Below are 22,469 nucleotides of genomic sequence, written 5' to 3'. Positions count from 1 at the left end.
AATTGCCGAACCACGTAAATACTGTCTTGTGCGTGTGATTGATTTTTCTTTGGCGTGTATTCTTTCTCTATTTTGTTTCTTACAGGTTTCGAGAATTTGTTCTTAATTCCCAATAATAAATTCTACGCATAAGTAATTTTTAATTACGAAATCATTATATATACACTTTTCTTGATATTTTATTTTACTAATATTTAATAAATTCTAAATAGGGTCTAAATATTTCTAGTTAAGAGTATGACTCAAGTCGTCTCTCAACTTATTCACAATTTAATTCAACTTGATTTGAATTCGAGATTCTCGACACTATTCAAATGCTAAATTGAATTTTTTGTTATTTTAAAGGGTAATACTTTTTTATGTGTATCAAATTTTAAAAGTGTCTTGAAAAAAAAATGTAGGTGGTCTTTTTAAATAAGAAAACACATTAAAATAAAAAAAATAAAGTTAAAAACTTGGATTTTGCTTTCAACATTTGAAAAAAGCACCCTCAAAAGTAACCAAATGCAACCTAAAATTACGCTAATTATTTTTCAAATTATTTTTTGACTTTCTTAGATTTCATAGTATATTAAAATATAGTTGAATTTCTTAAAATTATCAATATGAACACAGTTTTTGACTGTTAAATTCAAAAAGTCATTTTATTTCTACAAGCGTGCTAGCATGAAATAAAAGCAAAATAAATAATTAATTATGATTTTTGAAAGGTGGGAAAAAAAAAAGCATAAAAAACGAGCATTGTGCACTAAATTTATTAGTATTTTTAAGTTAAGCAACCCTCCTTCTTTGTATACAAAAAATAAATAAAAATTAGATTTAACTTATATGATAAATAACTTTTTTAACTTTTAAAAGCAAATTTTTATCTATTTTGGGTAAATTTTAAAAATTAAAATTTTAATATTTTTAAAAGCTAAGAGTTAGTTTTTTCTATTTTTTTTCCAACAAATTATTTTATTTTATTACTATCCTTAATTTTGTTATCAAATATTACAAAAATAATAATGCATTGATTATATTCCATAAAATACATATCTTTTTAATCATTTTAAATACTTTTAGCACCTTACAACTTTTTTTATCGAACATTCAAAATTAACTTTTTCTAATACCCCATATTTCACAGGGGGCAAAATATTTTTAAAACACTATCGTTAAACTCTTTTTCTTAAATAACTTTTAATAATAAGGGCTTGCTTTATTTTAGAAAATAAGTTTTTATTTTTTGTATTTTATTTTTTTAAAAAATTATAAAATTTCCAATTTATTTTTAGTTTTTCAATATCTCTATCAAAATATAGAAAATAAATGGTTTATTTACTTGTGTTGAATTATATTGCATTTTTTTTATATTTCAAAATAATTTAAAAAACATTAATTTTAGAAATTTTCAAAAATTATGTAAATTAGTGTTTAGAGCATGAAGGGTTAAGATTTGGTTTGCGTCAATTTGAAATAAACTTAATACAATTTTATACTATATTTTGCCTAAATCAATATAAATTCAAATTCAATAACTGAATTTTATGCTCCCCAACATTGAATAAGAAATCAAAAAAACAAAAACATGTTTCTAGCTTTCTTATAAATAAAAATAAGACAACAATTTTTAATTATTTGAAAATTCAAAAAGAAAAATAAAGTTATTTTCAAAAGTAAAATAGTCTTAAAAATTTTTATTAATATTTTTACACAAATATTGTAATAAAAAAAAACTAAAAGCTAATCATTTGTTTTTTTTGTAAAACTCAAAATAAGAAATGAAGTGTATTTTTTTTTACAATTACCTTCCTTTAATACAAGTATTTTTTTTTATTATAATAAAAAAAAAAGAAAAAAAATTTGGGTCCTTCTAGAAGACCAACGTAATCGAAGTCTTCTCATCGAACGAAAACATATCCACTTTTTGGTATGTTTTCATTTGATGAGAAAAGTTTATGGGAGTAAGGGTGATCATTCAGTTGGTTAGATGAATTCAGTTAATTAACGAAAAATTTCGATTGAAAAAAATTCATTATTCGAGCCAATCGAAATTCTATATTTAATCGAACTCAAACAAAATCGGCCAAAAACTGAAAACCGAAATTCAATAAATATTAAAATCAAATTGAATTGAATAAACGTTTAACCGAATCGAATCGACCGAATTTACTTGATTAATTCGATTTTAATCGAAATATGCTCACCCTTATATGAAAGGACCACATCGAATGACCTAAATTTTTTTCAGAACTTCAAAAAACCTCAATTTTTTTGAGTTAGGTTTTATTAAGACCTAAAGTGATTTTAGAATTTTTTTCACACTACAAAAAGCAAAAGGAAGAAATATATTGAATAGAGTTGGTATGGTAAGTTGTGAGTTATAGCTATGTGATCATTTCATTCATTTAATTAAGAAAAGGTAGCCGTTTGCGATCAAATATAGGTAGCTACTTTCCCAATGCAATTAAGAACTCCCCACTAACACGTCTTTTTAAGATTGTTTTCCCTATTTTATTTTATAAAGGGTCATAATGTCATTTGGGCCACCTCAACCCATACCTTTATGCTATTTAGTCGTGTGGTCCAAATCAAAGCGCTCCCATATGTACTAGATATGAAGGCAAAAGATCTTTTTTTTCTCGATATATGATAAAAAGATAGACATGTCTCTTGAAATTGTAAATAATTTATAATTATTTTTAAAAAATTTTAAAATGACACAATTTTTTTATGAAGTTTACTAAGAAAATACAGATATCTTCTAAAAAATTTATCTTTTTACAATATATAAGAAGAAATTAGGATCTTTTTTACAAATTTTAAGGAAGATCTTTAGAATTATTTAACGAAATTTTACAAGAAATCATTGTCCTTTTACCAAATCTTATAAGAAGTCAATGTCTTTTATCTTAAATATCAATGTTTTTAATCTTTTAAAAAAATTATTTAAAAAAATATCAACTACAATTCAAGTATCTAATTAAAATTCCAATCAATATGTATTCACCCTGAATCACTATTATCATCTTTCTTGTTGGGTCTGAGTATTAAAATATAATTATTTTATTTTTAATTGTTAAACTATAATTATTCATGATAATCTATCAATATAGGAAAGGTAATAGTACGACTAATTTTTTTAGTAGAGAAGGAGAAATGTGAAACAATGTCATCTACGAAAAATAACATTTTTCATCACATTCTCTAAAAAGTATTATTTTGATGGATAAGTTAGGTCTCATTTTCTTTCGCCATTAGTTCATCTTCTCGATTTTTATTTGGTTGGTTTAGATTTTTGGATTTTAGTTTATTTTATTATTTTTATTTTTGATAGGTCTGTTTAGATTTATTTCATATTTAGCTTTATTTGAATTTGTAATCATGTTTTGATTGGTTATTGGTGTTATTTTTGGAAGACTATTAAATTTTTTTTTTTATCTGTAATCTCTCAATGCGTGTTATGTAACCACGGTATTCATCCGCCAAAAGGAAGGGTATATCAATAAATAAATGAAAGTGTCACCCTCCTTTAGTAATAAAAAAAAAAAAAAAAAATACCTGAATAGTACCCTACATTTTTTGAATTTATCTTTTTGTAAACAAAAATTATGGAAATATTTTCACTTTTCTTTTATGCAAAGGGACATGGTATTTTAAAACTAAAACTGCCTCTGGTTGGTAGGAGTGATTTATGCATGCTCTGTTAAAGGAGAAAAATTTTAATAGTCTAAGGCCATGAGTATATGTTTAATTATCCTAACACGTGGACTATAATACTCACTTTGAAAAATAAATTAATATCTAATATTATTGATACCAATAATTCAATCGCATTACACATATAATATATATCAATGGTCCATGATTAATAAATAAGAAAGTAATAAGAATAAGGTGATTTCAAATGTTTAGATTAGGTACGACTTTACTTTGAATATTTTTTTATCAATTTAAAAAATTGAGTGGATGATCATTGACTTATACAACTATGCATAAAAACGAGTTCAAAATAAAATTTCAATTTAAATCAATTCTTATTTATATTAATCAACTATTAAGATCCCTTCCGGTATTAATAATTTTGTTCGTCATTGTGCATATTGCATTGTAAACACAAAATTGAAACAATTGAAATTATTTAAGAGAAAAATGGAAGGTATATTCAACGAAAAATGATAATTAAATCCAAATTTTCTCTTTATTTAATTAATAATAAGACATTTATAAAAAAAAAAAAACAATAACAAGAAGACACGCCGTCCAACCAAAATTTCCTTTTTTATATATTTAATTAGTTTTCACTTTTAAGAAATTAATTAACAAATAAATATATTTTTGCAATAAATGTTATAAATTGCCATTTAATATTTTACAAAATTTAAATATCCTACAAATCTATAAATTATTATTATTATTACAATCATAAAGAAATCGACCTTTAATGGTAAATATAACTACACGTTTCAAACTTACCGAATCATATCAATTTAAATTTAAGCATAAAAATTAAAATTTCAAGCCCCTGGCTCCAAGCTCCAGCTCCAGCTCCAGCTGCTCAAAAACAACTCGGCTTCAAGTGAGTCGGCGGCCAGCCGGCCACGGAGGACCGGCGGATCCACCGTCCACCTCAACTCCCCGAATTGCCCTTAACTCCCGTGATTCCGTCTTCACTGCTGTGCATTCCGCAAGTAAAACAGACAAATGGATGCATTACACGTGGACCCCGACGGCCCCAGCCAGCCCCTAAAGCAGGCTTGTGTATAGATGATTCGTGCTACCGTCGGTGACATAGCTCTTACGCTCACTTTACTTTACCACCGTCCACCTGTCAAAATCGTACGTGCACCATTTTCCATGTTTTTTTTTTTGCAGTATTTACTATTCAGTTTGCTTTTTTATTTATACAAACTTTAGATATTTTTTTGATAATGTAAAAAAATATGGAGTCTTTGATAATTATGAGCGCAACAAAAAATAGAAAAGTGGATATATTAAACAACTTTATATATATACATATTTTTTGATTTATTTAAAAATAATTTCAACTGTGAAGAAATATTTGTATAGTATAGAAACATAGATTGAGATACTCACTTCATTATTTATTTTTATTGCATCCATAAAAGCAAATATTTCTTAAGCATTTAATGTTCTATTTATGTCTATATTAAATTTAAATTAAATAAAAAATCAATAATTTGACTCATAATTAATTCGTAATTATCTATTTAATTTTGTCGGTATTTATTTTTAAAATTTTAAATTAAAATAAATTAAATAAAAATATATCGGGCTCATTGAGTGCATGCAAGATTAAAATTAAGATCGGCATTATTTTATAGTTAAATCGAGTTTGAAATTTTAAAACAATACAATAAATTGAAAAATGATATAATTATTTTTAATATGTATTTTTTGTTAATTTATATTAAAAGTTTGTCTCTTTCTCTTAAAATTTTTGTCAATGTCTAATTTGTAATAAAATGGAGGGGAAATTCAATAATCATACCGTTGGAATTAAATTTTAAATTAAAAAAATTCAAATTATGTTGACTTTTATTTTATTTTTTTGTTCTTTAACACTAGAATACACTTTTTTTTTATCTTTTTTTTTTTTTGGTGGGGGAAGGTATTCGAATGTGATATCCAACGGCGACGACGTCGCTCGTGGGGAAACGTTGCGTATAAATTCAACTTATAGATTGAAAAAAGATTGAGCATCGAACAAACAAAAAAGGCAGTAGCAGAGAATGCCATATGAGAAGAGAGAGAGAGAGAGCGAGAGGGAGAGAGTGAGAGAGAGACAGCATGAGATCGCTTTTCGATCAGTGGCTGTGTCACTTTACTGAGTTCGGCCCGCTCTCTCCCGACAAAACGCGAAAGCAAAAGAATCACAAACCCTAATCCCTAATCCAACTCGCACTGCATCTCGTTCACACATTGATTCACTCTTGTGTGCGCTATACGGGAACGGTGAATCGAGATTGATCTCGGCTCGGCTCAGTCTTTTGCCTCCGGAAAGAAAACTGATCCATTGTCGGTGCTGATGATGGAAGTTCTATTGAGCTGCGGGGAAGGTCTGTGAGCTTTTCTTTTTCTTCTTCGTTCTCTTTATTTTTTTTTTTTTGTTGTTATTTTCCAGAATTTGTGTTTTCGAATTTTGTTATGATTTTCTGTGCTGTTGGATTTGAAATCGTGAGCTTATTTGTCATGTGGAGGTTGAATCTGAGTGGGGTTTGATTTGGATGAGTGTTGCGAATTTGCGGTTTGGAACTGGTCTTCTTGCTTTGATCTTGTTTTGTGGGCGTGGATCTGGCGACTTGCCTTAAAATGGCTGAGTTTTGGTCCTTCTGAGTGTTGTTGTTGATGGTGTTCTATTGATAATTTGGAGGAGGATTATGCATTTTTCCCTTATTGAATGTAATTAAACGAAGCTTTCTTTTTTTCCCCTTTCTTCCTGGTTTTTATTTTTTATTTTTACTTCTCTTGAATTTGTTAATCTCAATACTCGATTGGTTGCAGAAAAGCTACGTAAGGGAAATTAAAATTTTGAAAGTGACTTCTGTGTCCCTGTTTGGTATCGACTAGGGCCAACCACTACTGTTCCGCGTTAAAGTCTCTTCCAAGTTTTATGGGTTTCATTTTCTGTTTTTGGGAAAACGAAACAAAAAAGGCCCAATATTCAAATTCCATGTTTGTTTACTTTCTTCAGTTTTTGTCAGAAGCTAAACGTAGTAACGTAGTTCAATTTTAAAACAAAAATTTATAGGCTCATCATTTTCTTTTGTTTCCGCTTTTTTGATGTTTTGTTTCTGGATCTGTTATCCACAAGAATGTGAAATGAACATCTTTTAGATTTCAGTTTGGAAATGCTTTATGTATGTATGATACTTCTTCCTGATATCTCTGGCCTAACCTTTTTCTTTTTCTTACCATTGGGAGTAGATGAATGATACCAATTGGGTTTGAGTTCCCTTGGAAAACCAGAGAGCATAATGATTTCGGAAGAACTTACGGGGGAGGCATCTGTTCGTCAGGATTTTGAGGCTTTGAGTGTGTCGAAACGTCTTGTGAGAAGTGTTAGCCAGAAGCTGAAGAAGAAGAACCGCAGGGATGAGGGAGAGGAAGAAGATGATGGGAGGGGGGTTTCTTTGCGATGTCTTGTTTTGTATGGGAGGGGCGGGGGCTGCAAAGTTGGTGCTGACACGAGTGATGATGGTGGGGATTCAAGTAGTAGACGGAGGTCGAGTGCTAGTGAAGAAGGGAAGGGATACCACACAATATGTGGTGGGGCTGAGGAAACAGGAGTGGATTGCTTCTCGTATGGGGTAAGGGACAGGTTTTGGAAGAGGAATAACAGAAGGGAGTTGGAATTTGAAGAATCACCACAGAACAGCAGAATGCATGTATTTCTCCCAGATGACATCCTGGAGATGTGCTTGGTGAGGCTTCCCCTGACCAGTCTCATGACTGCCCGCCTTGTGTGCAGGAAATGGAGGTACCTGACTACGACTCCCCGGTTCATGCAAGTGAGACGTGAAGGTTTGCATCAGAGTCCATGGTTGTTTCTGTTTGGTGCTGTAAAAGATGGTTATTGCTCTGATGAGATTCATGCATTTGATGTATCTCTTGATAAATGGCATAGAATAGATGCTGATATTCTGAAAGGAAGGTTTTATTTCTCTGTTGCCAGTATTTGGGATGAAGTTTATATTGTTGGTGGACGTTCTAGCTTGACCAATTCGGGGAAAGTGGATAGAAGCTCATTTAAAACTCACAAAGGGGTGTTTGGATTCCGCCCTTTAACTAAATCATGGCATAAAGTTGCATCTATGAAGTATGCGAGATCAGCACCTATTTTAGGAATTTGTGAGATCAAGTCAGATGGTTTGATTTTTCGGAGTCAACAAAATCGGCAGGATAGGCGTTTTTCCAGGCCACGTGTTGGCGGGGTATCAGATGTTTATGAAGATCCTCACAGGATGTCATTGAGGCGTCAATTACGTAGTTCTTTTGATGAGAATGAAGCTGCACTGCTGCCCAATAGGAAGTCGAGCAAATTTGTCAGACAAAAGAGTGATCATTCAAGCACAAAGAACTCTAAAAGGTTTGTGCTTATTGCAGTAGGAGGTCTTGGTTCGTGGGACGAGCCTCTGGATTCTGGAGAAATCTATGATTCTGTGTCAAATAAATGGACAGAAATACAAAGGCTGCCTCTAGATTTTGGAATTGTATGCTCTGGTGTCATTTGTAATGGGATTTTCTATGTCTATTCTGAGACAGACAAACTTGCAGGATTTGATATTGAAAGGGGGTTTTGGATTGGTATTCAAAGCACTCTATCCCCTCCCCGTGTTCTTGAGTATTACCCAAAACTTGTGTCTTGTAATGACCGGTTGTTCATGCTTTCTGTGTCCTGGTGTGAAGGGGATGGCCAAATAGGAAGGAGAAACAAAGCAATTAGGAAGTTGTGGGAGCTAGACCTCATGTATCTTACTTGGACAGAGGTCTCAGTTCATCCTGATGCACCAATGGACTGGAATGCGGCATTTGTAGCAGACAGAAACCTTATATTTGGAGTTGAAATGTTCAAAATATTTGGTCAACTGCTGGATTTCTTGACTGTGTGTGATGCATCTGATGTGGGAACAAACTGGAGCCATATTTCGAGAAACCATCTGGGTCATGAATTGGATGCTTCTTCATGTACGACTAAATCAATCGTGGTGCTGCATCTGTAACTTACTTGGGTATGCATGTCCTGTGGATAATTATGGGTATCTTTCCATCCACACTTGCAAAAACTTGTCCTCTTGGAAGAGGAACTTGAGCTTGTCATATTCTTCAATTCTTTTGATGTACACAATCTGCAGTTCTGCACCATGTCAGCTGCTCGCGCTCTCGGCTGCTTATTCATGTTCTTGTTAAAGGTATGACTCATTTGGTTAGATTCTGGTGTAATGCGTACGTTGATTAAGAAAATTCCGTATTCATCCCTTTGTTGCTAAGTACAGCCTCGTGTATTCTGTATCACTTCTTCTCAAGTGATTAGTTTGTGTGGTGGTGTATGGTATCTGGCCCAGAAGTTGGATGGCTTGATTTCTCTCTGCCCCAATTTTTTTTCCCCTTTAGGGCGGCTGAAAACTGAGCCCTATCCGGGTGCAAGTAGATTTTATTTATTTGAAATTTGTAGAACTGCCAATTCCCTTCATGTCTTTGTGCTGCTGTGTCCATGCTTTGGCAGTGAAGGGACTTGCATGAGTCCTGTCAAATGGACAGTGGCAATGTGGCTGGTGCCTATCAGCGGGCACCGACAATAACTACTCCTAGTAATGGCCTCTCTGTTTTAGCTTTTGTGATGGATCAATTTCTAGGATCAGGTCCTCTGACTCTTGCATGTGTGCTGTGAGTTTGCTTTCGATTGAAACAGCCAGATTATAGGGCAAAACTTAGTATACTCCACTTCTTTTAACTCTTATTAGGCATGCTCAAGGATTCCTGAGAGAGTGAATAAAGCCTTGATGACGAGTATCAAGGATTCTTTGGCAATCCAGTATGCCCACAAAACACGATTTTATGAATGCGTACAAGAGATTCCAACCTATTTAAATGTATAGCAAATTCACTTTCACAAGGTAAGAATGCAGTGAGTAGATACATGAGAGCATGGAATGCTGTAAGCTAAAGGCATGAGAACAAGGAATGGAAGCTTGATCAGTATCCAATAGCTTCAAAAAAAGGCCAATTTGAGGTTTGAGGTTCGAGGTTCTCATTTTCAGGCAGGGTGTTCTGTGGTTAAAAGAATGTGGTTTGTCTTACCACAGTGGCATTGCCCTATAAATTCTTTTCATATTAGGGGTCTTGTTTGATCTTGTTTTATTCCGTGAGGGGAAAAAAGAAGAAAATTTATTTTTCTATATCCGATATTACTAAAAGTAAATTTTTATTATTATATAATTTAAAACTGATAGTATGTTTTGAAGTTGAGATAAGATGTGAGGGGTGGTTTGGGCATTTGAAATGAAGGTCAAATATTGTATTGTAAAGGAGTAGTGAGCTGATAATTTTCAAATTGTTGGAGGAAATTAATTACAAGTGAGTGCGTAGATTACGAAAAAGGGTTCATTACAATTTCGAAATCTATGTTTCTAAACATGTGACATGTGCGACTATTATTTGGTAAGAGGGAAAAAGAGAGGAAACAAAAACTGAATGAAGAAGTTTCCCCTTTCTGGGTTGAGAAGATTTGGAGAATTAAAAAGAGAAAAGTGGTGGGAGCTCCTCTCCCTGGAAAGGAAAATGAATGGGAAGACACAGATTGGGGGATAAATCATTTTTCTTCATTCAACTAAACAAATTGTTTTCCTTTCATTTTATTTTGTTCAATCAAATCATCGTCCACTTTGTTTTTGGTGTTCCTGATTGAGCACAATAAATTAAAATAGTGTTTTGAGAGTATAAATTTTGAGTCTTGAATTTAGATTTGTATGAATTTGAATGAAATTTAATATAATTTTATATTATATTTTATTTATATTCATACAAATTCAAATCTAAAGCTTGCAATTGCAATTCAAGCTTTGAGAGTTTGTGAAGGATTGAAAAAATGAAAGTCTTGATATTGGTATGCACTAATGATCCTCTCTTGTGATTTTTGGTAATCAATAGCATATGGGGTCTCTTGCTGTCACCGTTCTTCTCAGAATCAGGTGGCCATCATGTTCACAAATGAGATTTGCAAATGAATACAGAATATTACTAATTATAACTGATCTATGCCTTTTGCTTTAATGCCAAGTGTACCTTATTAGTAATTATAAGAATTATGAAATTATGTTCTTTTCTCAATTCACATAGCTTGCTTTTATACTTTAGGTTAAAGAACATGATAAGCTGTCTGCTTGTTAGAAGTAGAGGTGGGAGTCGAGTTATTTGTGTTGATAACTAGGTGGTACCTGTGCGTGAGTTTTGAGTTATGGTAATAATTAAGTGTTAAAAAAATGGGAAAAAATGAAAAAATTTAGGAGCCCAAATGATTGCAGAAAATATTTTATATTTTATATTTTTAGTTTTTTAAAAGAATTATAAAAATACTAGCTATTTTTATTTATTTATTTTTTAAATATTTGTATAAAAAAGGGTATAAATCCAAAATTTCTTTGCAATTTAGAAAAATTGAATAATAAGGTAATTTATTGTAATTATTTGAAAATTTGAAAATAAAAACATAATTATTTTCCAAAAAATGAATACTACCAAAATTATTTTATTGTTTTCAGATTTTTTTTTAAAAAATATAAATGTTAAAAATTTGAAAAGTAAGTTATTTTTTTTTGTAATTTTTTTAGAAAGTTCAAAGATAGAAAACAAAATATGTTTTTCACATTTAAACAGACCCAAAAGTAATTCACAAATTGGTGAGTTGTTACTCATATTTGAAAAGGTCATCACTCCAAATTTGTATTAAGTGGAAGGATTGAGTACCATATGATGTAGGACAGGATGGATCTACCTATGTCCTATGGTTTAACTCTCACATAAGCACAAACATTCAAAACACTTTGCTTCGTTTCACATGTTGTTGGAATTTTGAAACAGTGTGTGATTTTGTCTAGCAAATAAGTCCCAAGTGTTATTGATTAAGGAATCAAGTCTTATGCATATATATGTTATTTTCAAAGTTAAGATTACAAGTTTTAAGCTATCACCCTAATATTCATGCAATTGATTTGAACTAGCAAGTATTAATATTGAAATCTAATGGTTCAAATGTGCTATGTAAGTAAGGAATTTCAAGCTTTTAAGCAAAGATTTGCGCAATATAAAATGGGGCTCAAATAAATACTGTTTTACTAATAGATTCGTTGGATGACTCAACGTGGTTCAACACATAGCTAGTTCACATCGTAGGTCCTTTGACAAGCGTTGAAGCATCAAGACAAATGTAGCACTAGAGTGTAATGGAGATGGTCGTGCGGTGTATAGTGTGGTGGCCGTGTGGGTGTTAATAGGGGGTGGCCGTGTGGATGAGAAGGAGGAGATGGAGATGGAATTGTTGGATAGATTAGTGGTTTCTTACCACTTGATCTCTGGAGAGAACGAACGTAGCCTCACATTGCACAATCGTAAGATTGAACACAAAGATAAACAAACTTCAACAAAAAGATTTCTATTCAATATCAATATCAGCTCCTATATGAGTTCTTACAATGAGTTATATAAAGACTTAGCAAGGGGAGACAAAGCATTAACAACCCTACACTCCCCACACAAGCATGGGAGATAACATAATAAATACTAACAACTTACCAGGCACATTAAAATCTAACACAACTTACTAACACTCTCACAACTTACTAAGTACACACATGCTTACACTTAGTTGACTTAGACTTATTACAAATTAAATATAAAACATATACCAAAGGAGGGGCCCAAATCCATGTGGGGCCCATATGCCATATGGGGCCCACATGGGTCTTCTTGCTTCGATACTTCATTGGGGTCTTCTTATACCGAAAGTCTTACCTAATATTCTTGAAATAATACAATATAAAGACAATACAATAACAATGTCTTCAAAACAAGTCTTCTATCCAAATAGTTAGATGGTCTTCAAGTATGATTTTCCATTAATCACTTGTGTTCCTGCAAAATAGATTTAACAATAGTAGACATCTGGAGGTCGTCCACATGTCACCATGTCAGCAAAGGAGTGAACATCGGGAGGTCGTCCACGTATCACCAAATCAGCAAAAGAAAAAGGTATGACATGTTGAACCCCATCACCGTAGACTTACGTGAAACATTGTGCTGAGAAGGTGTTCCCCTATTAATGACGGACTTTGAAATTTTATTTAGGGAGGGCAACAGTATATACTTGTGTAGAAGGAAAGAAAATATAAAAATATATATTTTTTCAAAATTTGAACTTGAGACTGGTAATGTGTAATGTAGAAATCGATAGATGTCAAAGGCTATCTTAGGGAATATTTTGGATGATTTTTTATGTTCGCTAAATAAACAAATAATGGCTTCACATAATTTGGATTAATTTTATCAATATAATACAACTATTTTATAATTTTTAGTGGAAGTATAATCATATATTTAATTTAAATATTTTATACTTTAGTGTACAAATTATTGTTTTCTAAAATTTTAGCGAGGCAACTGTCCCTACTAGTAGAGGTGGTAAAACAGGTTAATGGGCTGAGTTCAAGCGGATCATAAATGGGTCGGGGTTAAACGAGTTTGAGTTCAAATTGACCCGTTTGTTAACGAGTGTCTACTATGTAAATCCAAACCTGTCCATTTAATAAATGGGTCACCCGTTTAAAAAATATAAAATATTTATTTTAAAAAATTTTAAACATTTCATATAAAATGACTTTTTTGGTAAAAAAAAAAAAAAACCTTCATTTTATTTTTCAACGAGGTGACCCGACCCGAACCTACCTAACTTGTTTAATAAATAGGTCAGGTCCTGGTTAGCCCGTTTATAAACAAGAAGGTTGTGTTAAATCCAAATCCGGTTTAAATGAATGGGTCATGGGCCACCCATCGGGTTTCGACCCGTTTTGCCACCCTTGCCTACTACGCTGAACTTGATTCTACCACTATCCCCTATGGTACAATGTAGTATTTTAAGACTGACTGAAGATGAATTTTAGACCTTGAATTTGAATGTGAATAATTTTTTAAAAATAAATTTAAATACAATTTTATATTAAATTTTATATAAATCCTATACAAATCCAAATGGAAGGCATTTCCAAACAAAGGGTAATCGTTCCAACTTTAATCCTTAAAAAATAAAAGACGTGTTGTAGTAACTCGACCCCGAAAAAAAAATAAAATTAAAAATAATAATAATAATAAATAATAAATAAATAAATAAATAAATAAAGAGATATTTTGGAGGAGATATTTTGGAGAAGATATTTTGAAAGGAGATATTTTGAGATATTTGTATATAAATATCTTGAAGGAGATATTTATTTAAATTACTTAAAAGCTTAGTTAAGTTTATTCTATAAATTCTCTCATTCTCTCTCTCTCTCTCTCTCTCTCTCTCTCTCTCTCTCTCTCTCTCTAAGATCCTTCGCCGTTCGTCATCTGTTTCGACAATCGAAGGTTCCTGCGTGGATCAGAAGGAGAAACTCAACAACTATAGCGGATTAGATCGTCGTTTTGAAGATTTTCGGGTTTCCCCAAAAATCAAGGTAAGGATCTGATTCCGATTTCGATTAGGTATTTGTATAGTAGTCGGGATTGCAGTGAGGTAATATTCTGTGGTTTTTAGGTTTCGAGGATCCAAGGTCATTGTTTTGCACCAAACCATTCATGTCTTCATGTCTTCATTCCCGAGTTTAAGGTAAGGGGAATTTGATTACAACAACATTTTTGGAAAATTAAACCGCTAAAAAGTTAGTTTATATTTATATGTATGATTTAACTGCTATTTGCTAAATTTTATCGAGTAGAAATGTCGGTTTTACGATTTTATGATTTGTGATAAAAACGAAGATTTTGGCGTATGATCTCCAAACCTTATGAAAATCACTTATTTGCATTTATATTGTAATAAGAGATGCTTGAATCCTTTACTTTTCCTTTCAAATGATGTTTACAGGATTTATATCATTTAACAGATTTTTGGATAAAACTCGTGTGATATATGTTGAAATGGATACGTATGAATTTTCTATACTATTGATATAGATTATGGGAACGAAGTTCCAATTTGTTATATTGAGTATGTGGAAAATAGAGGCCGGTGATACACCGAGCTGTATTTGTGAAAAGGGGTAAATCGAGTGGATAGGCGCCGGTTTGAACCCGATGTGATCATTTGAATTTGTGAAAATACTGGAATTGCACAAGTTACTATATGTTATTATAAATTATATATATGATAAATGGAACCACAACTTGCTACTAAAGGAGTTGAAAGATACTCCAGTAATAGGGGTTGAAAAATACTCCAGTGTAAGAAGTTGAAAAAGTTTCAGTAATAGGGGTTGAAAGATACTCCAAATGGCAGGGAATATTCCTCAGCTGGAAGGGTACAGTGCAACCATTCATGTTTAAAATCAGTTTGGGTAGATAGATAGTCGGCTAGCAGGTGAAATGAAACCACTGGTAAAATAATAAATCAAATGGGGGCAGTCGGACTATATATAAATACTTGACATATGCCTGCACGAACAAGGCATTGTTAGAGATATTAGTACACAACCTGTGCCACGGGGTAAACAGGCAATACATGTATGACAAGCTGGTCGTTATTCTAATAATCATATGCATGATTTAAATACTTGATGTGTAGATAAATGTTATATGATACAGTATTATAAACAAATATTTCGAATGTATGAGTTTGTATGAAAATGGCCATATATGCAGTCACACACTGTTGTAACTCTTTCTTCCTTACTGAGAGGTGTCTCACCCTATTATACAACCTTTATTTTTAGGTCCATTAGTATGTCGGTCCTAGTAGAAAAAGGGTTTGGGGAGATTATTTTTGGTTAGCTTATGTAAGCGTTTGAATCTTGTATTAAACTTTGATGAAGTTCCTTTTTGGAGGGTTGTAATGACAAGATTTATTCTATGTCTGATTTTATGTAATTGTGGATGTATTAATAAACTCTGGTATAAGACTGATCGAAATCCCAATAGATGTTTATGTTTTTCCGCAACATTTATTATCACACCCCGAACCTTGAAATGGGACCCAGGGGTGAATTAAGTAACCTAACCTGTCTCTGTATCAATATAAAACATACATGATACCATATACAAGAGGGTCCGACCCCGTGGGGTAACGGATGCCCTATATACATACATACAATGCATGTCTATACTCATCAATATACGCAGCGGAATACAGTCTTTCTTTACATCAAACTGTACCATACCAGAGTCTATACCATACAGGGTTAAACATACCTACAAATACCATACATATCACGGGTGTCTACAAAATCCATCAGGACAACCCGGTTACAAAATTCGTACCTATCAGGTACCAACAGTAGCTAAACATACCCCCGCTTCCGGATGCCAGGATGTTAATTTCGGCTACCCAAAGGACCTGAAAAAAAATATTTGTGTATATTCAGGATGAGACACCTCTCAGTAAGGGAGAAAACAGGTTATATCAGTGTGTGGCATACTAGTGTCATTTTCATACTTCATAACACATACATACGATATGGTTTGAAACACATACATACAGTTTCAAAACAAGTTCCATACATTCCCATACAATTCCATACAGTTCCAGTATTTCCACAAAATCCATTCCAGTTCATACGATACTCAAATACATACATACATACATACGGTCAGTGTCGTCACACTACTCACAACTGCACAAATCACCTAGTCTCACAGCGGTTACGTTCCAACACATTAAACTACGAAGGTTTCTGACTCAGGCCCAATAGTGAATCCATTGCTACATATGCAACTACACAAGGTTACCTGGTCTAACCCCGATTACGTTACCATGTGTAAACTACGCTGCGTCAACCCAGGCTCACTGTGGTCCGTTGCTACATTCGGTGACCAACCGAATCATACTGGTGATATTTCGCACCTCGGATATAGAGTCGGCCACTCTTGGTGATATTTCGCACCCTATATATAGAGCCAGCCACTCTTGGCGTATGGTAATTAGCCTCCCCTAGCCGATTTCACAAAATCTGGAATCACTTTGGAACTCACGTCCCTATACATTTCAATGTACGGTAATAAGCCGCCACATAACAGTTTTTCACAAATATCTGGAACAACATACATACATACACACGTACCACACTTATTTGATTTACGGCAAATCATATCGTTTACAATTTCAAGTATACAGTTTATGCAAATATGGATTACGGTCACCTCAATAATACAGTTTAAACAACATAAACGGTTTTCCAATCAAATAAGAGATGATACCCGAAATCCCCAATTTTTTCGAAAACTGTAACCCGAAAATCCCGTGTTTTCACCTGATAGATTTCCCTAAATAAGTAGTTAAAACATACATACGATCGTAACCTACAGGCTTACCGATCCTGATTTCGAAAATGAACTAATATAAACAGAATCCCCTTACCTCAACCCGAAACCAAACCACGAACTCTACGGTCCTCAAAACTACGAACCAAGACTCCAAAATCTTCAAATCACAATACTAAACATGGTTATAATTCATACTCCTACACATATGCTGAATCAGAAATGAAAACCGAACCTTACCTCGATTTTGGCCCGAAACTCGAAAATGCTCGAATAGTGATTCTGATCCACAGAAGTTGTAGAGAATCCCTCCACGATCCTCGTGGTAACCTCAGATTTCCGATTCTATTAACGACCGGTGAGGAAATCTAGAAAGAGAGAGAGAGAGAGAGAGAGAGAGAGAGAGAGAGAGAGAGAGAGAGAGAGAGAGAGAGAGAGTAGAGAGAGAGAGAGAGAGAGAGGGAGAGACTTAGTGAAGAAGAAACCCAAATATCCCTTTTTTAAGCCTTTGACCCGCCCGATTTTCGTCGACGAAAAGTACCTTCGTTAAAGAAAAATCAAGAATTTCATCACGGATGTCGGCAGTCTCGTCGACGAAGTCTGATATTTAAAATTTTCCAGACCTTTCAGCTTCTATTCGTCGACGAACCTTTGAATTTCGTTGACGAAAAGTCTATTGCCTTTGTTGACGAAATCTGCAGAAATCTATTTTATATTTTCCGGGTTCTTACATTTATATCCCAGTTATGTATGCGTTACACCCGTTTGTCCTTGTTTAGGGCAGGTTGTTCGTGCATGTTTATCAGATACAGGTATTTCGTATGTTCGGTAGCCACTTGGGTCCGTGTAAAGGGTCGAGTCGTTACACAGGTCCTTTTTTGACTAATCTCAAATATTTTTTTCTAAAATAATTACAACACAATAAATGACTCATATTAAAAGGAATGTTCTTTTCTAAAGTAAAGAATGTTGACTTTTTGAGTCTGATCCCTATTTTGATGCTGACAAAACACTCATATCTCATGTGTGCATTTAGTGTTTGAGTAAGTTTATAGCTTAGCACACACATGAGGTAAAGGAGAAATGGAAGCCCGAAAGGCTTAAAGAACAAATTGTTCGGCATTTTCCATGAAAAACCAGAAGAGCAAAAGAAGAAGAAGACATTTATTATTTTATCTTGTAATGCATTTAATTTTTATATTTGATTTGTAATAATACACATCTCTGCATGATATGACTTAATGCTTAGGACGAACTGTAGATTGACCTTAGGGGATCAAACTTTCAAAGATTCTTTAATGCCAAAATCACACAAAAGTTTTCAAAATAATTTAAGGTCAAAAATAGGGCCAAAAATCATGTTTTAACTGGTTTCGGTTGACCGACCATTGAGTGTTCAAAACAGCTTAGTCGATCGACCATGCATTAGGCTAGAAGTCAAAAGTTTGACTTGACTCAGTCGACCGACCAGCTTTTGAACTTAGTTTCCACGGTCAATTGACCTCTGAACATTGGCCTTTCTACCTTCCTCAGCCAATTGTCGATTTCAGTTCAAAATTGCCTCAGCCGACTGGCCTTCATGGCTCGGTCGATTAGTCATTTGGCCAGCCGATCAAACCTACGAAGAAAGGAAAATCGCCCTAGGTTAGCCAACCGTCCCTTTACTTGGCCAACCAAACCTCTTCAGATATTCAAAATTATTGTGTGAGGTCAGCTGATTAACGCTACGGTCAGCCAACCAAACCTCTCAGGTCTCGATAATTTTCAGTGCTTAAACACGGTTAAATTTTAATTAAATAAATTTCAAAACTCCAACTGTGTCCTTGAACGGTCATATTTTCAAGAAGTCTATAAATATTCACTTCATAACTCTGTTTAGTAACTTTGATTAATTTCAAAATCCTCTCAAATCTTTTCTTAATCAAAGTTTCCCCATACTTATTTTTATTGTAAAATCTTTTTGGGGTAAATTTTTTTTTTTATTCTCCTACTCTCTTTCTTTTCATTTATTTGAAAAATACTTTTGAAAGGGAGCATTCATTTTATTTGGGCATATATTTTCATATCAAAATGCATTTACTCTCACTTAAACTCACATTTTTAGAAAATCATTTTGAGAGTAATCTTTGACTCTCTCCCGTTTATTTTGTTGTTAAATATTCTTGGAGAAAATTTTTATCGGTTATCTTTCAAAGACTTGAGCACATATTTTTACATTCATATTTATCCTGTGCTTGGAAAAGTCTTCTTGCATCTATGTTTCCATAGATAAATTTTTATATTGAAAAAATCATTTGAAAAATCAAAACCCTAGGTTGTCCTACTTCTTATTAAAAATATTTTTGGAGAAATATTTTATAGGGTAAAATCTTTGAAGCACTTATTATATACATCATCTTTCAAAGATTGAAAATATGATTTTGAGAAAAACACTCTTGCTCTACTGAGCATATTTCATATTATATTTGAGAGTGCATTAAACTTTAAAGTTGTACATCTCTGCTTGTATTTAGAAGGATTTTTACATGTACAAAAATACTGTTTTATGTAATAGTTCGGCTCATACCGTGAATTGAGCTGTGGATTCTATGCCCCATAAGGAAGACCGATTTTGGTTAAGCCGGTAAATTGAACTGAGGTGTCTTCGCCCTATAAAAGAGAACAATTGGGCTTAGTTTGGTAATTGAGTTGGGGTTTACCTTGCTCCGTCAGAAGAGATTGTAACGGCTTCTACTCCGCCCGTTTAAGTGAGCAGAGATAGTGCAATCTTTCAAGGGCATGCCCAAATTGGGGACGTAAGCTGATTTGGACAAACCTCGATAACAAATATTGTGTGTGTATGTGTGTCTCTCTCTCATTTATTTTTTACACTTTAATTTCCATATATGTATGTTTGTTTATTTACTGTTATAATTATCTGCATGCACACATTTAAATTAAATGAGATATGCTGCACTCGTGTATGTTTGCATTAATTAGTAAATCATTTTACATACACACCTTAATATTTTACATAAGCACCCAAGCAAATTGCTTTACCACTCTACATTGAATTATCATACAAACATTGTGTTTGATAATATTTAGTTATTAAAGAATCATTTTCCTAAGAGGTAACTTTATATAAGCACTTTTATATATGGCAGTTTCATAATGCAATACTTATTAATCAATAAGCATTTTTATGTCAATAAAAACAAAATAATGCATCAGCAAAACAATTTCATTTAGCACAAGATCACACTGTAAACTTCACTACAAATTAAGGCAGTTTTAATGGACCAAAAATTACCTATAAAAAATATAAATAGCTTTATTGACAATTTTTAAATGTCAGTAAAAGTTTTATAACCACAATTATTATAATTAACAAAACAGTAAAAGAAACTGAACCGACTTTTTTTTAACTGTAAGACAGTTAACTTTATTTTCAAATTTCCAGTTAATAAATTGTTTTTCTGATTTATTTTCAATTTTTTCAAATGTCAAAAGAATTTGCAGTTCGCACATAATTCTCTGCAAATGTTATCTAATTATTTGCAACTTTCAAATTTGCAAATAATTCTTCATGCTATCATTTCTCAATGATAAAATACCTAATTTATATTCATATTACACAATTTAGAGATGAGAAAATAATCAAGATACTTGCCTCACGGATAAAATGTCATGTCAAAATAGTCAAGGAATTCAAAATTCCAATTTCCAAATGTGTAGAGCTCTAATTGAAACCTAACTTTATAAAATACATTGATAATATTTAAATGGGATATGATAAGATGTTTGTATGCAAATATTTAAATTGTAGAGAATGTCATATTAGTTTTAAATATTTGCATACTTAATTATTTGGAAGAATTGAGACTGCTTAAAAAGACTCTAAATTGCGAAATATTGTTTGAAATCTTAAATTGACCTAAGAAGTTTTAATTCTCCGATTCACTCCCCTCTTGGGATTATACCGACTATGTCAAAGAACATTCTATTAATGACTTTTCAAAAAATAATTTTCTTTCACAATGTCATAATTTTTATTTAAATTTTATTAAAAAAATACAAAAATGTCAGATAAAGCTCATTTTGGTATTAAAAAATATACTTTTAATTACTTCTCAAATTTTAAGCATAAATGTTTAAATAATGAAAAATAATCTAGCATTATTGTTATTGTTTGAATTGAAAAACTAGAAAGAGAATAAAAACTACTTTTTTTTGCATTGTAAAAGTTAGTTTGAAACTTGAAAAATGTTGGGGAAAGAAAAGAAAAATATAAAAAATATCTATTTTCTTGTGTTTGGTTATTAAGAAAAGTAAGAAAGAAAATAAAATACATAACAAAATTTTAATTTCTTACATAATTAGTGTTAGATATTTAAAAAAAAATTTATAATCATATTAAAAAATTTTAATTTTTAATAATATCTGATATAAAGAGAAAGTACATTAAAAATGAATTAAATTTTCTTATTTTCCTTTCAATTCTATATAATAAGAAAAATCACTCAACATGTTAGCAATGTCTACATGAACTATTTAGTTGGACTGGATAGAGCCTATTCAACTGTGAGAAATAATTTTATTTTCATTTTGATTTTTTAAAAATATCGAAAATATCACATTACTCTTCAGTTCTCATCTAAAGACACAGGTTTTTTTATTATTTTTTTTCAGCTTTTATTTGGAAGTTAAAATATCTGAAAAACAATCAGACTTAAATTAAAACAAAAAAATAAAAATTACTTTACAGAATTTAACATGTCCTAAGCATTCCTATTTATAAATTTAGAAACAGAACCAAAAGGGGGCATTCTCATGAAACAAACACGCCCTAAAGGACTGTTTAAAGATTTTATTGAAAAGAGATTAGAGATCCTTTCTTGAATCTATTATGGTTAAGGTCCCTTTTGGAGGCTTTGTTTGGAACAGAAAATGTTAGGGAGAGGAAAGAAAAATATCAAGAAATTTATATTTTTATGTTTGTTTATCAAGAAAAATAAAAAATATATATATAAAAATTTTGATTTTACACATCATTAATATTTAATTTTTTCTAATTTTTAATAATATTAAAATAAATTTTCATTTTTGTTAGCATGTAATAAAGAAAAAAAAAATATAACAGAATACATTTCCTCTTTTTTCTTTCCTTTCCTTCTTTCAAGCAAAATCTTTTACCCAAATGGACCCAGAAAGTAAATATGAAAAGGAAAAGAAAATATTCAGGAATCAACATTTTCATATTTAGCTATTAAGAAAAAAAAAAAAAACCAAATTTATCAATAAAATTTTAATTTTACAGATTGTTAACATTTTATTTTTCCTAATTTTTAGTAATATTAAAACAATCTTTCATTTTTTATAGTATTTAGACCTTGGAGCTCAAAAATATTAGGAAAGGAAAGGATAATATCAATGAATCTATATTTTCATATTTAATTATAAAAAAAATTAACAAAGAAAAT

General features: G+C 31.9%; 1 protein-coding gene across 1 annotated transcript; it reads left to right on the top strand.

Moving 5' to 3' along the window:
- Positions 1–5,590: 5,590 nt before the first annotated feature.
- LOC131162225 (F-box/kelch-repeat protein At5g42350-like) lies at positions 5,591–8,993 on the top strand. Its single transcript, XM_058118488.1, has 2 exons — positions 5,591–6,062; positions 6,931–8,993. Exon 2 carries the CDS (start codon positions 6,981–6,983, stop codon positions 8,724–8,726), a length of 1,746 nt encoding a protein of 581 aa, XP_057974471.1. The 5' UTR covers positions 5,591–6,062; positions 6,931–6,980; the 3' UTR covers positions 8,727–8,993.
- Positions 8,994–22,469: the final 13,476 nt, after the last annotated feature.

Source organism: Malania oleifera, chromosome 8 (assembly GCF_029873635.1).
Source record: "Malania oleifera isolate guangnan ecotype guangnan chromosome 8, ASM2987363v1, whole genome shotgun sequence".
Classification (NCBI taxonomy): Eukaryota; Viridiplantae; Streptophyta; class Magnoliopsida; order Santalales; family Ximeniaceae; genus Malania; species Malania oleifera.
Note: the sequence above shows the minus strand (reverse complement) of the source record. Positions and strands in the feature narration are given on the sequence as shown.

Excerpts from the sequence above, each read along its gene's own strand:
- LOC131162225 (XM_058118488.1), top strand. The coding sequence starts at position 6,981 with ATGATTTCGGAAGAACTTACGGGGGAGGCATCTGTTCGTCAGGATTTT.